Source organism: Somniosus microcephalus, chromosome 28 (assembly GCF_052327205.1).
Source record: "Somniosus microcephalus isolate GS21.2 chromosome 28, FLI_Smic_1.0, whole genome shotgun sequence".
Lineage (NCBI taxonomy): Eukaryota > Metazoa > Chordata > Chondrichthyes > Squaliformes > Somniosidae > Somniosus > Somniosus microcephalus.
Window position 1 is genome coordinate 24,509,865 of NC_141014.1, and position 17,084 is coordinate 24,526,948.

Below are 17,084 nucleotides of genomic sequence, written 5' to 3' on the forward strand. Positions count from 1 at the left end.
TCTAGATTCACCGATGCGCTAACTGAATTTTTGAAGCCACATGTTTGAAGAAAATGATGTCCTTTAGAAAAATAATGGTTGAAGCGCGCTAACAATCCGGCCGAGTGCTGTTGAAGCTGGTTCTTCACATACCCTCATCGCAGTTCTCCTCATCGTCCCCTGCCTCGCAGTCATCGTCCTGATTGCAGACCTTGTGAAGTGATAGACAGGTGGTTCCGTTGGTACACTGAAACTGTGCAGGGCAAACTAGGGAAGGAGAGAGAGAGAGAGGGAGGGAGGATGAAAGAGGGAGCAAGCACGAGAGAGATGGATCTTGATAGAGAAACAACAACAACTTGTATTTATATAGCACCTTTAACGTAAAACGTCCCAAGGCGCTTCACAGGAGCGATTATCAAACAAAATGTGACACATAGGGAGATATTAGGGCAGGTGACCAAAAGCTTGGTCCAAGAGGTAGGTTTTAAGGAGCGTCTTAAAGGAGAAGAGAGAGAGGCAGAGAGGTTGAGGGAGGGAATTCCAGAGCTTAGGACCCAGGCAACAGAAGGCACGGCCACCAATGGTGGAACGATGGAAATTGGGGATGCGCATGAGGCCAGAATTGGAGGAGCGCCGAGATCTCGGAGGATTGTTGTGGGGCTGGAGCAGGTTACAGAGATAGGGAGGGGCGAGGGCCATGGAGGGATTTGAAAACAAGGATGAGAATTTTAAAATTGATTTTAAAAGATGGAGCATGAGAGTAATCGAAAGGAAGCTTGGGAGAGAGATCCCAAGTGCACGTGGAACAGAAAGAAGGAACAAAAGGAAGAAAAACATTGAAAGCAACCAGTTAAGAGGTTGAAAAAGGGGAGTGAGAGAAAGAACAAAGTACCGAAGACAGGTTCAGAGAGTAGGTTCGACATCGGAAGATAATCACACCAGCAAATCATCATTGTCCAACACTTCAAATCAAATCAAATCAAATCAACTTTTATTGTCATTGTTAGTGCACAAGTGCAGTACAACGAAATGTAGGCTTGCGGCTCCCGAGAGTGTACATTTAGATTAAGACATTTAAACATTCAACATACATTTGGCTTGTAATACATTAACATAAACATAACCATAATAAAGTGCATTGGCAGATGTGCAGGCTTTAGAGTTTATTTGTGGAGTTCAGTAGGATGACAGCCCTGGGAAAGAAGCTGTTCCTAAATCTGGTCGTACGGGTGCGAATGCATCTGTAGCGTCTCCCAGATGGCAGGAGGGCGAACAGACTGTGGCTGGGGTGGGTAGGGTCTTTGATGATGGACCGTGACCTCCGTAAACAGCGTTTCTGGTATATGTGCTCTGGTCAACATTTTATCAACATTTACCCCCATAAAACTGAGGGAATACTGGATTTACCATAACTCTCCTATAACCGTGAATTCCTTATTTTGAAATAGTTGCCATACAAAGTTTATTTAGAGGACTGAGAGAGATGTGATGGACGAGAACCATATGGATTTTATGGTAATGTATGGAGCGAGGCACACAGCCGTGACCAAGCAAGGCAGAGCGAGACAAACCTGCGGTGAGCTTTCATGTATCTACCTTTTTTTCATTCGTTCATGGGATGTAGGCGCCGCCGGCAAGACCAGCATTTATTGCCCGTCCCTAATTGCCCCTCGAGACCGACTGTCTGCAGTGACCCAGCCACCATTTTGATTTTCTCACCCAGCACAGCTTGAAGTGGCCCCTAGCCGACTGAACTCAAGGGGCGCGATTTTGCCAGCCCTGGGGAGGCGGGTATGGAGGCGGAACCGCTGGGAAAATGGCAGAATCTGGGAGCGGGTACCCATCCCGCCCCCAACCTGCCTCCGTGCCATCTTCCCAGGAGGCGGGTACCCGACCCGCACTGGGAGCCGCCTCCTCGAGGCGGGAAGGGGATTAGTGCCAATTAACTGCCTGTTAACAGGTAGTTAACAGGCAGTTTTTTGGATAATTCCTATTTTGCCACCTAAAGTGTGGGCTTCCCGATGGCTCCGAATCTCGCCAGGGTCAGCGAGGCGGGCCGGGGGTCGGAGGGGCCGAGATGTCCGGTGTACAGGTGAGTGATGGGTGCATGTGTGCAGAGGTAAGTGTGTGAGGTGAGTGTTGAGTGTTTTAAAAGCTTTACTTACCTTTGCTTCTTCCTCCAGGCTTCATCCTGTGGAATTCCCTGCCACAGAGGGCTGTGAAGGCTAATTCAATAAATATTTTCAAGAGAGAATTGGATATATTTCTGAAGGCTAAGGGGATTAAGGGTTACGGAGAAAAGGCGGGGACGGGGTACTGAACTGGTAAGATCAGCTATGATCTCAGACGAAGATCAGCCATGATCTCATTGAATGGCGGAGCAGGCTCGAAGGGCCGAATGGCCTACTCCTGTTCCTATCTCTATGTTTCTATGTTTCTATCCCTTCAGGTCTTGGGAGTCCCTCATCTCACTGGCAGAGAAAGCAGAATGGCTGCTGAAATGTCAAAAGCTGCAGCCTTCTGCTTTCTGCTCAGGAGAGTTCTCTAAGTGAACCTGTGTCCCAGGTCTCAACTTAGAAGACAGATTGTCAGTGTTTGACAGCTTCACAGAGCTCTCAAACGATGACAATTCATCTGTCAAAAGCTCTTGACAGATGAAACGTCACTCGCTGACGTCACCAGTAACCGGCTTTCCCTTAATTGGCCTGTTGAGTCCGCTGGGTGGGCTCAACAAGGTCAATCAAGGGAAAATAGCGTGGGTTGGCCGGACGTTGATGGAGGCGGGACTAAAACCCGACAAGCAGCAGTCCCGCCTCCATCACATCCCCATTGGCAAAATCACCCCCCAAGAGTAGAACCCGACCCTCTGAATCACTACAGCGGAATCGAGAGTCAGCTGAACTCAAAGTTCTTTGTCAGCTGGGTTGAGCTCTATTAAAGATCAAGAACTCTGCAGAGGTTGGCCTTGCTGGGCAGTTGGATGAGGCTGATGCTGTATCGAAGGTGAGGAGTGGGTAGCACCATGGCCCTGAGTGCGAGAGGCAATGAGTCACAGTCAATTCCAACACTGCTCAGTACCTGATCGAAAAGTGCCAAGTGGGAAGAGTCTGGGTGACTTCTCCTTGTCGGGTGAAGGGAACACTGGAGGAAGAAATCATTCTTCCTTTCGGCAGGCGCATAGGAACACCATCTCCTCCGAGTTCCCCTCCAAGTCACACACCATCCCGGCTCGGACATATATCGGCCGATCCTTCATCGTCGCTGGGTCAAAATCCTGGAACTCCCTCCCTAACAGCACTGTGGGAGCACCTTCACCGCACGGAATGCAGCAGTTCAAGAAGATGGCTCACCACCACCTTCTCGTGGGGCAACTAGGGATGGGCAATAAATGCCGGCCTTGCCAGAGACGTCCACATCCCAAGAATGAATTAAGACAAACATGTACGGTCCCTCGCATCTCGTCAGTGGACACGGGCTAAGATCAGGCCGAAAATACGCCCCTTGGCAGGAGAGATGTCAAGGCCGGGTTGGCTACATCATACCCGAAGAAAATTCAAAAATGACGATTATGAAGTGGCAGCAGCTGGGTTGCTCCACAAGCCCGCACCTGCTGCTTGCAGACCACAGACTGGTACTGATCGCAACTCCAGAATGCATGATGTTGGTAGAACCAAAAATGGGGCGGAGGGGTGGTGGGGGAGGTGAAGGGCAGGGGTGGGTGCAAAACAATTAGGACAAATTGGACAGGCCCCAGTCTATAATGAGCTCTGGCCTTGCAAGTCCCATTTTCACCCTCAGTCCTGCACTGAAGCAGTTTTACTTCATTTGTGTCCTTCACATATCTGGCTGTGTTGAATTCACACGGTCCAGAATGAAACATAATAACAACAACAACCTGCATTTCTATAGCGCCTTTAACATAGTAAAACGTCCCAAGGCGCTGCACAGGAGTATTTTAAGACAAAAAATTTGACACCGATCCACATAAGGATAAATTAGGGCAAAAGTTTGGTCAAAGAGGTAGGTTTTAAGGAGCGTCTTAAAGGAGGAAAGAGAGGTAGGGAGGCGGACAGGTTTAGGCAGGGAATTCCAGAGCTTAGGGTAGAGTAGGAAACGCGGCAGCCAATTTTGGCACAGCAAGATCCCACAAACAGCAATGTGATACATAGACTGACCTAGACTTTTACAGAACAGGCCATTCGGGTGTTTATGCTCCACATGAGCCTCCTCCCACTGCTCTTCCTCTCCGCCATTTATATATCTAGCTGAGGGTTACTCACTAACCCCGATTAACACATGATTCGTGGGCTTGTAGCGGGAGCCTCCAGTGACTTGAAGGCTGGCAAAGATAAAATGGCGCCAGGCGGCAATGGAGGTAAAATCGTCCCTCGTGCTTCTGTTAGAAGACGGGCCCAGTATGATGGTGCTTCACGCTCTTGCCTTCTCTACCCTTCTTAGCATCGCTGCACTGTGCACAAGAGGCACAGCACAGGAAAGGCAGTTGCAGCCGTCGGCCTCGGGCTTTCAGGCTCTCCCTACTCTGGTTATGTGTCCTTTGTAAAGTCCCAATATTTACAGACAACTGAATAAATATAAGATGATCGTCACTATGTTGTAGCGTGGAACAAAAGGTCAGAGTCTCCTCATTGGAGCACACTGGGATGGCTAGAGCTTACAGAATGATGACTTTGATATTCCAGTGCAGTACTGAGGGAGTGCTGCACTGTCGGTGGTGCCGTCTTTCGGATGTGATGTTAAACCGAGGCCCCGTCTGCTCTCTCAGGTGGACGTAAAAGATCCCTTGGCGCTATTTTGAAGAAGAGCAGGGGAGTTCTCCTCGGTGTCCTGGCCAATATTTATCCCTCAATCAAAATCACAAAAAAAACCCAGATTATCTGGTCATTATCTCATTGCTGTTTGTGGGACCTTGCTGTGCGCAAATTTGGCTGCCGCGTTTCCCACATTACAACAGTGACTACACTTCCAAAAGTACTTCATTGGCTGTAAAGTGCTTTGGGACGTCCTGAGGGTGTGAAAGGTGCTATAGAAATGCAGGTCTTTCTTTTTACTGCTGTCTCCAAAACAACAATGACTACACTCCATAAATCATACGAACAACACTGGACAGGTAAAGACCCTCTGGTCCACCCAGCCTGTCCCACACGATTGCGATACCTTGTGTATCACAACATATACACACTCCCCGCTCCACCCAGAACCATGTGACCTCCTGGGAGAGGCGGAAAAAAAACCCAGGACAATTTGGGGGGGAAAAATCTGGGAAATTCCTCTCTGACCCTCCTCAGCGATCAAATCTAGTCCAGGAGATAAGTCTGGCCCTGATAATTCTACGCAGTACCTACCTTGAGGCGCTTTGGATGTTCTGAGGATGTGAAAATTGCTATATCAATGCAAGTTTTTTACTCATTCATTATTCTCCTGTACACACATCTGATGGTAAACATAGAAAAATAGGAGCAGGAGTAGGCCATTCGGCCCTTCGAGCCTGCTCCGCCATTCAATATGATCATGGCTGATCCTCTATCTCAATACCATATTCCCGCTCTCTCCCCATACCCCTTTGTCGCCTTTTGTGTCTAGAAATCTATCTATCGCCTTCTTAAATATATTCAGTGACTTGGCCTCCACAGCCTTCTGTGGTAGAGAATTCCACAGGTTCACCACCCTCTGAGTGAAGAAATTTCTCCTCATCTCAGTCCTAAATGTTCTACCCCGTATCCTGAGACTGTGACCCCTCATTCTAGACCCCCCAGCCAGGGGAAATATCCTCCCTGCATCCAATCTGTCCAGCCCTGTCAGAATTTTACATGTTTCAATGAGATCCCCTCTCATTCTTCTAAACTCTAGTGAATACAGGCCTAGTCGACCCAATCTCTCCTCATACAACAGTCCTGCCATCCCAGGAATCAGTTTGATGAACCTTCGCTGCACTCCCTCTATGGCAAGTATATCCTTTCTTAGGTAAGGAGGCCAAAACTGCACACAGTACTCCAGGTGCGGTCTCACCAAGGCCCTGTATAACTGTAGTAAGACATCCTTGCTCCTGTACTCGAATCCTCTTGCAATGAAGGCCAACATACCATTTGCCTTCCTAACTGCTTGCTGCACCTGCATGTTTGCTTTCAGTGACTGGTGTACAAGGACACCCAGGTCCCTCTGTACATCAACATTTCCCAATCTATCACCATTTAAATAACACTCTGCCTTTCTGTTTTTCCTACCAAAGTGGATAACTTCACATTTATCCACGTTATACTGCATCTGCCATGTATTTGCCCACTCACTCAACTTGTCTAAATTGTCTTGAAGCCTCTTTGTATCCTCCTCCCAACTCACAATCCCACCTAGTTTCGTGTCGTCAGCAAACTTGGAAATACTACATTTATTCCCTCATCCAAATCATTGATGTACATTGTGAATAGCTGGGGACCAAGCACTGTAAAGTTCCCTTCACTGTGGGAAAGGTGCTCTCTAAATCCTCTCTTGGAAAAGACGAGGGGCAGGATTTTCATTGGGTCGTGGAGGCGGGATTGGAGGCATGTGGGGGGTTAAAATCCCGAAATCGGGGGGCACGAACCCATCCCGCACCCAACCTGCCTCCATGCCAGTTTCAAAGGAGGCGGGTACCCGACCCGCGCTGGGAGCCGCCTCCCCGAGGCGGGTAAGGGGATTAGTGCCAATTAACTGCCTGTTACCAGGTAGTTAACAGGTGGTTTTTAGCCTAATCCCTATTTTTAATGTTGAAGTGTGGGATTCCCGACGGCTCCAAACCACGCCAAGTTAGAGGAGGCGGACCGTCGGGATGAAGGGCTTGGAGGGGTCGAGATGTCCGGTGTTCAGGTGAGTGATGGGTGCATGAGTGCAAAGGTAAGTGTGTTTGGTGTGTGTAAAGTGTTTAAATAAGTTGTACTGTACTTACGTTTACATACCTTTACAGCCTTCCTTCCTTCAGGTCTCGGGAGTCCCTCATCTCACCGGCACAGAAAGCAGAATGGCTGCGAGCTGTCAAAAATTGCAGCATTCAGCTTTCTGTTCCGGGGAGATCTCTAAATCAGCCTGAGAGGAAGGAATTAACTTGGAGTACAGATTGTCAGTGTTTGACAGCTTCCGACAGCTGTGAAACGCTGATATTTCATCTGTCAAAAGGTCTTGACAGATGAAATTTCAATCTGTGACGTCACCTGTTGCCGGGTGGCCCTTAATTGGCCTGCTGAGCCCGCTCAACAAGGTCAATCAAGTCAAAATTGCGTGGGTTGGCTAGAACTCGATGGAGGCGGGACTACAACCCCGAAAGTTGTAGTCCCGCCTCCTGCCCGACTCCTCAATGAAAATCCAGCCCGAGAGACTTGATCGACGTTGGACTTACGACGGCAGCTCAGCATCTTGCAGTTGCAGCTCCAGCTCCAGATTCCGGCCTCCTCCAACATTCCTCACTCTCAATATATTCATTTTCTCCAGCTGTCAGTGAAATTGGACTTGGGCAGGTCACAAAACAAGCAGAATCGCAATTGCCGCCCGATCTACGTCAAGGTCAGTGGAATATGAATATGGGGCAGAGCGCACAACGGGGGACTGATGCGATTCTGCCTGTCTTGCCAAGTCCAATTTCGCCCCCAACGTTTCACATTAGAACATAATCCCGTGATAGAGTGTCGAAACAGTGCCGTGGAATCTTTTACGTCCACCTGAGAAGGCAGACGGGGCCTCGGTTTAACGTCTCATCCGATGGCACCTCCGGCAGTGCAGAATTCCCTCGTTACTGGCAATGGAGTGTCAGCCTAGATTTTTGTGCTCAAGTCTGGAGTGGGACTCGAACCCACAACCTTCTGACTCAGAGGCGAGAGTGTTACCCACTCAGCCACGGTTGGTCACATTATTCCCTCATGTCAAAAGATTCAGGGTTTGAGCTCCACACCAGAGATTAGACCTAATCTAGGGCTGACACTCCAGTGCAGTACTGAATGTTGGAGGTGCCACCTTTTTGATGAGATGTTCGACACAACTCCTGATGTTTGAAGTGGATGTCCACTGTTTGAAAAAGAGCAGGGTGTTTCTCGCAGTGACCAACACTACTCCCTCACACAACATGACTAGAAACCTCCCACATTAAGAGGCCGTTCATCTCACTGTTTGTGTGACATTTCCGGGACCGAACGTCCACCATGTTATTCTCAACAGTAGCCCTACAGGCCAAAAAGGTCATCGATTGGGCAAAACACTGGGAGACATTTTGACATTAAAGGTGTGATGTAAATGGTAGGATTATTATTTTAAACTGCGTTGCCTATACTAAGAGAATTTTCAAGCTAATCTTTTACTTAACAACAGCAACTTATATTTACACAGTGCCTTTAACATAGTAAAACCTCCCAAGGTGCAACACAGGAGCGTTAGCAGAGAAAATTTGTCACCGAGCCACATAAGGAGATAGTAGGTGACCAAAAGCTTGGTCAAAGATGTAGGTTTTAAGGAGAGTTTTCAAGGAGGAAAAAGAGAGGCGGAGAGGTTTAGGGAGGGAATTTCAGAGCTTAGGGCCCAGGCAGCTGATGGCACGGCCACCAATGGTGGAGCGAAGAAAATCGGGGATGGACAAGAGGCCAGAATTGGAGGAGCGCAGATATCTCGTAGGGTTGTAGGGCTGGAGGAGATTACAATGCTAGGGAGGGGCGAGGCCACGGAGGGATTTGAACACTAGGCTGAGAATTTTAAAATCGTGGTGCAGTTTGGACATTAGCACGCACGTTATCTGACAGTGTCACCGACAGTGCTCGAGAATCACAATGACTCCCCCTACTTAACAATAGAAAGTTAACTTTTTTTACCACAATTTTTCTCGTCCACTCCATTGGTGCAGTCCTTCAAACCGTCACATTCTGGGACACACAGGCCAGATACGGAACATAAGACCTCGTCGGGGCAGGCTGCAACAGAGGGAATAGAGCAGTCAGTGGGATGATGCTGTGCAGTTACACACACAGCCAACTGACTGACCAATATGCATTATCGTAAAAAAGATTCACCCCCTTCCTGATGGTGCTGACCTCTCGCTGAATTTCAGGTTCCATTTTGACTGCTCTGGCCCCCACAAGGTAACCACAAGTCTCCCCCTGCCCTGGGCTTGCCCCTCTCTCCCCCCCTCCCCCACCTGCTATTAGCCTCCCTGAGCCCTCCGATCCACACACCACACTGAGGACCATTCCCCCCCGGATCCCCAGTTAGAGCCTCCAAGCTGTCTGATTTTAACTGGCAGAAAACCTAGGTTTGCCAAACTCTGGTTCAAGCTATCCCTGGAGGTGTCACCACGTGACCTCTTGCTGACCAACCGCCCCACCCCCCACGGTAGAAGGGTACAAGATTATGACGGGTTTGGATAGGCTAAACGGGGAAAGGCTGTTCCCACTAGTTGATGGTACAAGGGCTAGGGGACACAGATTTAAGGTTTTGGGCAAGAGATACAGGGGGAACGTGAGGAAAAACTTTTTTACGCAGCGAGTGTTGAGGACCTGGAACTCGCTGCCGACGGAAGTGGTGGAAGCGGAGACACTCAATGTTTTCAAGGGGAGACTGGATAGGCACTTGAGGGAAATAAACTTGCAGGGCTACGGGGATAGAGCAGGGGAATGGGACTGACTGGATTGCTCTACAGAGAGCCGGCACGGACTCGATGGGCCGAATGGCCTCCTTCTGTGCCGTTATGACTCCCGCCATTGGTCGCTCGACATGTCCACCCTCACAGTGCCCCGCCTTCCCTCACCAAAACCCAATTGGTTGATGCTTGACTCAGTCAAACAGCCTTTTTTCCCCCACGTCTAATATTTTTATAACTAAGTAAACAGAAGTGATTTTACTCCCGGGTGTTGCCCGAGAATGTCACACAAACAGTGGGACTAGACAGACTCGATGCAGGAAGGATGTTCCCGATGGCGGGGGCGTCCAGAACCAGGGGTCACAGTCTAAAGATAAGGGGTAAGCCATTTAGGGCAAAGATGAGGAATTTCTTCACCCAGAGAGTGGTGAACCTGTGGAATTATCTGCCACACAAGGCAGTTGAGGCCAATTCATTAAATATATTCAAGAAGGAGTTGGATATATTTTTTAAGGCTAAAGGGATCAAGGGATATGGGGAGAAAGCAGGGACAGGGTAATGAATTTGGATGATCAGCCATGATCTCATTAAATGGCGGAGCAGGCTCGAGGGGCCAAATGGCCTACTCCTGCTCCTACCTTCTATGTTTCATTCACGGGATGTGGGCGTCGCTGGCAAGGCCAGCATTTATTGCCCATCCTAATTGCCCTTGAGAAGGTGGGGGTGAGCCGCCGTCTTGAACCGCTGCAGTCCGTGTGGTGAAGGTACTCCCATAGTGCTGTTAGGGAGGGAGTTCCGGGATTTTGACCCAGCAATGATGAAGGATCGGCGATCTATGTCCATGTCAGGATGGTGTGTGACTTGGAGGGGAACTTGGAGGTGGTGGTGTTCCCATACGCCTGCTGCCCTTGTCCTAGCTGGAAGAGGTCGCGGGTTTGGTAGGTGCTACCAAAGAAGCCTTGGCAAGTTGCTGCAGTGCATCTTGTAGATGGTACACACTGCAGCCACGGTGCACTGGTGGTGGAGGGAGTGAATGTTTAAGGTGGTGAATGGGGTGCCAATCAAGCGGGCTGCTTTGTCCTGGATGGTGTTGAGCTTCCTGAGTGTTGTGAAGAATGGGAACTTGGTCAAGGTGCTAGAGCTTGGCCAGCGCCCATGGAACACCTCTCTTCTACACATCAGGAAGGGTGAAAGGCATTTCACAGTGTGATCAGGTACCATCTCACCCCCCGCCCCCCCCCCACCCCCAGTCCCCCGACAGGACAAAAAAGGATTCAGACGTACGGTCCGATTGGTTGAAGAGGCTGTAGTAGAACTGGATTCCAGGCCCCGTGAGGATCACCTCGGAGGTAAAGGTCACCGTTGTGCTGAGCGACACGGCAAAGATTCTCTGTATGTACGGCTGCAGCACTCTCCTTCCACACAGCCTGAGAAGAGAGGAGAAGCAGTGAGGGGGCGATATTACAGCGCAGTCAGGGGCAGGCCTCACTTGGGCCTGGTGGTGTTTAAAAAAGTATGTCTCTCCTGAAGGCAGTGACACATGTCGTTTCGTGGGCGCTGGCCACGCTCAAGCACTTTGACCAAGTGCCCATTCGTTACAGGCGAGTGTGAGCAGATTGTTCAACCGAGGGGGGCATCACAACTGAGCTCGATTCCGCCTCCACCGCAGGCGTGCCCCAAAACGGTTCAACACCCTAGCTGATTTTCTCCACTTTGGCCTGGGCAACTGAGGTCAATTAAGGCAACCCTGGCTGACGTCAGCGAACTCCGCACAGGTCGAGCAGTGAACCTGGAGGGGGCTTCCTTTGTTTCTAGGGCTCAGTACCATGCCACATGGTCCATTTTTGTTTTATTCGTTCACGGGATGTGGGCGTCGCAGGCAAGGCCGGCATTTACTGCCCCTCCCCTATCTCCTGACAGCCACCTGGAAGCCCTTTGGAATTGGGACGCGACACATTGCATTCTGGTGATTAACCTGGAGTGACCATATTGAGGCGCTGGAGGAGATCTGGATGCTTAAAGTTACTAGGGAGGACATTTGTGTTCTGAGAAAATCACTGGGGTCCAGTGAGGCTACACAGGACTGGAAGCAAGCAAATGTAATGCCAATATTTTAAAAAAGGGGACAAATCTGATCTAGGTAACTACATGTTAATTAGCTTATCAACAGCAATAGCAATCGTTCCAAGGATTAGCTTGGAGGAAAATATAACAATTTGTTTTAGCAAAACTAGAGGTTATCAATAGCAAAACTAGAGGCCATCAATATAAGATAGTCACTAATAAATCCAATAGGGAATTCAGGAGAAACTTCTTTACCCAGAGAGTGGTGAGAATGTGGAACTCGCTACCACAGGGAGTGGTTGAAGCGAATAGTATAGATGCATTTAAGGGGAGGCTGGACAAGCATATGAGGGAGAAGGGAATAGAGGGTTATGCTGATAGATTTAGATGAGGAAAGACGGGAGGAGGCTCGAGTGGAGCATAAACGCCGGCATGGACTGGTTGGGCCGAATGGCCTGTTTCTGTGCCGTATATCCTATGTAATTCTATGTAAAACTCCCCAGCTTTTATATAGAATATATATCATTTTATATTGCCACGAGAGACTGGGTGCAATAATCCAGCACTTGTTCTGAAATATTGTTGTCCCGTCATGTTCAAGTTCTTTCTAACTCTGTGTGGAGAGGTTGGTATAGTTAGACCTGTTCTCCTTGGAACAGGGAAGGTTAAGAGGTGACCTAATAGAGGTTTTCAAGATGATGAGAGGTTTTGATAGAGACGACAGAGAAAAACGATTCCCTCTGGCGAGTGGGTCAATAACCAGAGGTCACAGATTCAAAATCAATGGCAAAAGATCTCGAGGGGAGATGAGGAGACATTTTTTCACTCGGAGAGTTGTCGGGATCTGGAACGCTCGACCTGAAAAGCTGGTGGAAGCTTATTCCATCAATGATTTTAAAAGGGAGTTGGACGGGTTCTAGAGGATGAGGAACTGACAGGGTTACGGACAAAAAGCGGGGGCTGTGGGACTGAGCACGACTGCTCTTTCAAAGATCTAGCACAGGCACGATGGGCCGAATGGCCTCCTTCTGTGCTGTGAGTTTCTATGAATCTATGGAGGTTTTTAAGTAAACTTCGCTTTCGTTTCTCCTTAGGAAAAATGTAGCATGGAAAGCTAATTCTTTGAAGATATTACATAGAAGGTTTGGGGGCCAGATATTCCTACTCCCACCGCAGGATGGTAGGTTTGTGCCCACTTCCCCAACCCTGCTGTGATTCTGGCCCAGTTTTAGCCCCCTGGCTTGTTTAAGCACCGAGGGCTTCAACAGCGGAGGCACTGGGGCCATTATGGAGGGAGAGGAGGCTGTTCCTCGGCCCTCCAACTGATGAAGTAGGGGAGCCTAGCTGCTGGACAACATTCCCATGCTTTCTTTACGTCCGCTTTTAATTCAGCTCCCTGTTCTACTCTGCGTTCTTGTGGCTTACCCGGTCTGGCCTATGTGTGACTCCAATCCCACACCAATGTAGTTGACCCTTGATTGCCCTCAGAAGTGGCCGAGCAAACCACTCCGTTGTCCCACCACCACCTTCTCAGAGCAAAAAGGGATGGGCAATAAATGCCGGCCTTGCCAACCCGAGAATGAATAAAAAACAAGAAAGCGAAAGAGAAAAAAATATAGAGAAAAGGACTAACTAATTAGCATTTATATAGCGCCTTTCCTGACATCTCAAAAATGCTTCACAGCTAATGAAGTACTGTTGAAGTATAGTCACTGTTGTAATGTAGGAAAACGTGGTAGCTAATCTGTGCACAGCAAGATCCCACAAACAGCAATAAAATAAATGATCAGATAATCTGTTTTGGTCATGTTGATTGAGCGACAACTGTTGGCCAGGACACTGGGAGAACTTCCCTGCCCTTCCTCAAATGGTGCCACGGGATCTTTCACACCAACCTAAGAGGGCAAAAAGGACCTCAGTTGAACATCTCATCTCAAAGACAGCAAAGCTGACAGTGCAGCACTCCCTCAGTACTGCACTGGGAGTGTCAGCCCAGATTATGGGCTCATGTCTCTGGAGTGGGACTTGAACCCACAACCTTCGAACAGGCGAGGTTACCACTGAGCCAAGTCTGACACCTCAGTATACAGTCCTGGACATTTTCTCTTTTACGCTCTTTATGATCTTAGGGCCATTTTAGAATTTCCCAATTTTCTTTGTGGAGGAAGTTGGGCGCCATGCATGGATCAGCAAGATGCCAGTCCAGCTCTAGAGCTTGGGTTGGGAGCTATTTCTGATTGACAGGATGGAAGTCTCCCCTCTGCTAGCTGAACGGCTCCTACATGGGATGAGTTGGGAATTCTCAATCCAGTTCGTATTATTGGTCTACACTGCGCCAGCTGTGGCTCAGTGGGTAACACTCTCGCCTTTGGGTCAGAAGGTTGTGGGTTCAAGTCCCACTCCAGAGACTTGAGCACAAAATATAGGCCGACACTCCCAGTGCAGTACTGAAGGAGTGCTGCACTGTCGGAGGTGCCGTCTTTCGGATGAGACGTTAAACCGAGGCCCCGTCTGCTCTCACAGGTGGACGTCAAAGCTCCCATGGCGCTATTTCGAAGAAGAGCAGGGGGAGTTCTCCTCGGTGTCTTGGCCAACATTTACCCCTCAATCAACATCACATTGCTGTTTGTGGGAGCTTGCTGTGCGCAAAGTTGCTGCGTTTCCTACATTACAACAGCGACTACACTTCAAAAGCACATCATTGGTTATGAAGCGCCGTGGGACGTCCTGATGTTGTGAAAGGTGCTATAGTCGTTCCTTAATGTCCATAATTTGGCACGAATTTGACTGCCTCACTTACTAAGGACTCGGAAATGATTAAGGAAGATACTGGAAGGAGGGAGTGGGGAAAAAATAAGAATTGTACGAAGAATATAAATTATATTTAAGAAAGATATTGAACTTACTTTCTGTTCTGTACCATCCATTTGCCTTGGGAACAGGGTTGTGTGTAGGTTGGCGTATCCAGTTCATAACCATCAAACCACAGAGCAATTCCATAGTCAAGGGATGGCACCTGTGTATGAGATAGGAAACAGTGTAGAAAGGTGTAATGAAATCTGTTTGTCTTGATCCTGTATTCGTTTTGCACTCATGTATATTACCCTCCCCCACTGTGTATAGTTTCACTTCCTCTTTCCCGACTAACCTGGGAGGTTCCAGGTCTTGGCCCCTGACTTCTCTTACATAAAGATCCCAGGATCTGTATGACTCATTCCTGTGAACCAGTCGGCGTGTTGAGATGTTAGCTCTGATCTTAGTGATTAAAAGCCAACTTGTTTAAGTCTATAAATTCTAGTTTTGTGGTTATTGAAGGCCCATCAAAAGGTAAATCGGAACGCTTCAAGTTGGGCTCGACAAGGTAGATGCAGAGAGGTTGTTTCCCCTTGTGGGGAAATCTAGAACTCGGAGGTCATAGTTTCAGAATTAAGGGTCGCCCTTTTAGAAATGAGATGGGGAGGAATTTCTTCTCTCAGAGGGTCGTATATCTGTGGAATTCTCTGCCCCAGAGAGCCGTGGAGGCTGGGTCATTAAATACATTTAAGGTGGAGATAGACAGATTTTTGCAAGATAAGGGAGTGAAGGGTTATGGGGAGCGGGCAGGGAAGTGGCTTTGAGCCCGAGATCAGCCATGATCTTATTGAATGGCGGAGCAGGCTCGAGGGGCCAAGTGGCCTATTCCTGCTCCTATTTCTTATCTTCTTATGTAAGTTTAAATGGATCTTTTAGGTCCACCTGAGAGAGCAGACGGGGCCTCAGTTTAATGTCTCATCCACAAAACGGCACCTCCGACAGTGCGGCACTCCCTCAGCACTGCACTGGGAGTGTCAGCCTAGATTTTTGTGCTCAAGTCTTTGGAGTGAGACTTGAACCCACAACAATTCAGAGGCGAGAGTGCTACCCACTGACCTGGGCTGATTGATGTCCGTGCAAAGTTAAAGCACATGGGATTGGGGTAAGGTACTGTCTTGGATAGAGAACTGGTTGGCAGACAGGAAGCAAAAAGTTGGAATAAACGGGTCTTTTTCCGAGTGGCAGGCTGTGACTAGTGGGGTACCGCAGGGATCGGTCCTTGGACCCTAGCTATTCACAATATATATTAATGATCTAGACGAGGGAACTAGATGTAATATCTCCAAGTTTGCAGACGACACAAAGCTGGGTGGGTGTGTGTACTGTGAGGAGGATGCCGAGAAACTCCAGTATGATTTGGACAGGTTGGGTGATTGGGCAGATGCAGTATAATGTGGATAAATGCGAGGTTATCCACTTCGGTGGCAGAAACAGGAAGACAGATTATTATCTGAACAGCAATAGATTGGGAAAAGGGGAAGTGCAACGAGACCTGGGTGTCCTTGTGCACCAGTCACTGAAGGTAAGCATGCAGGTGCAGCAGGCGGTTAAGAAGGCAAATGGTATGTTGGCCTTCATAGTGAGAGGATTCGAGTACAGGAGCAAGGATATCTTGCTGCAGTTGTACAGGGCCTTGGTGAGACCACACCTTGAGTATTGAGCGCAGTTTTGGTCGCCTTATCTGAGGAAGGATGTTCTTGCCATGGAGAGAGTGCAGCGAAGATTCACCAGACTGATACCTGGGATGGCAGGAATGACATATGAGGAGAGGTTGGGTCGATTAGGCTTATATTCGCCAGAGTTTAGAAAAATGAGAGGGGATCTCATTGAAACTTATAAAATTCTAAAAGGACTCGACAGACTAGATGCAGGAAGGATGTTCCCGATGGCGGGGGAGTCCAGAACCAGGGGTCACAGTCTAAGGATAAGGGGTAAGCCATTTAGGACTAAGATGAGGAGGCATTTCTTCACCCAGAGAGTGGTGAACCTGTGGAATTCTCCGCCACACAGGGCAGTTGAGACCAATTCATTTAATATACATTCAAGAAGGAGTTGGATATATTTCTTGAGGCTAAAGGGATCAAGGGATATGGGGAGAAAGCAGGGACAGGGTACTGAATTTGGATGATCAGCCATGATCTCATTAAATGGTGGAACAGGCTCGAGGGGCCGAATGGCCTACTCCTGCTCCTATCTTCTATGTTTCTATGTGCTCATCATCGTACTTGTATTGGATACTGTGAGAAACAAAATCTGTTGTAAACTTAGGAGAGGACATGCCGTTCGTTAACATGCACTGTACTTACAGTAAAATGCCAGGTGCAGTCTGTGTTGGGTGGGTAGTAGCTAGGGAAGTAGGGGGTGCTTGCATTCCCTTGGATCTCCCATCCTTCTGTCAGAGTAATATTAGCGGAGCAATCTGGAAATAAAAGCAACAAGAATTTAAATTGCACACAGCTCTTTTCCTAATTAGGATAGACGATTGCAGCACAGAAGGAGGCCATTTGGCCCATCATGTCCATTACCTCTAGACTTGACTATTCCAATGTCCTCCTGGTTGCACTCTCCATAAAATTCAGCT

General features: G+C 48.5%; 1 protein-coding gene across 1 annotated transcript in view; it reads right to left on the minus strand.

Annotated features, from left to right (window-relative positions):
- The window catches only part of tmprss6 (transmembrane serine protease 6), a 97,133-nt gene that overhangs the window by 23,146 nt on the left and 56,903 nt on the right, over nt 1-17,084 (minus strand). The window contains exons 9-13 of the mRNA XM_085969620.1: nt 16,810-16,922; nt 14,557-14,666; nt 10,871-11,013; nt 8,823-8,921; nt 133-246 (exon numbers count right to left, since the gene is read on the minus strand). Coding sequence (XP_085825746.1) covers nt 133-246; nt 8,823-8,921; nt 10,871-11,013; nt 14,557-14,666; nt 16,810-16,922 — 579 coding nt within the window. The remainder of the gene's footprint in view (nt 1-132; nt 247-8,822; nt 8,922-10,870; nt 11,014-14,556; nt 14,667-16,809; nt 16,923-17,084) is intronic.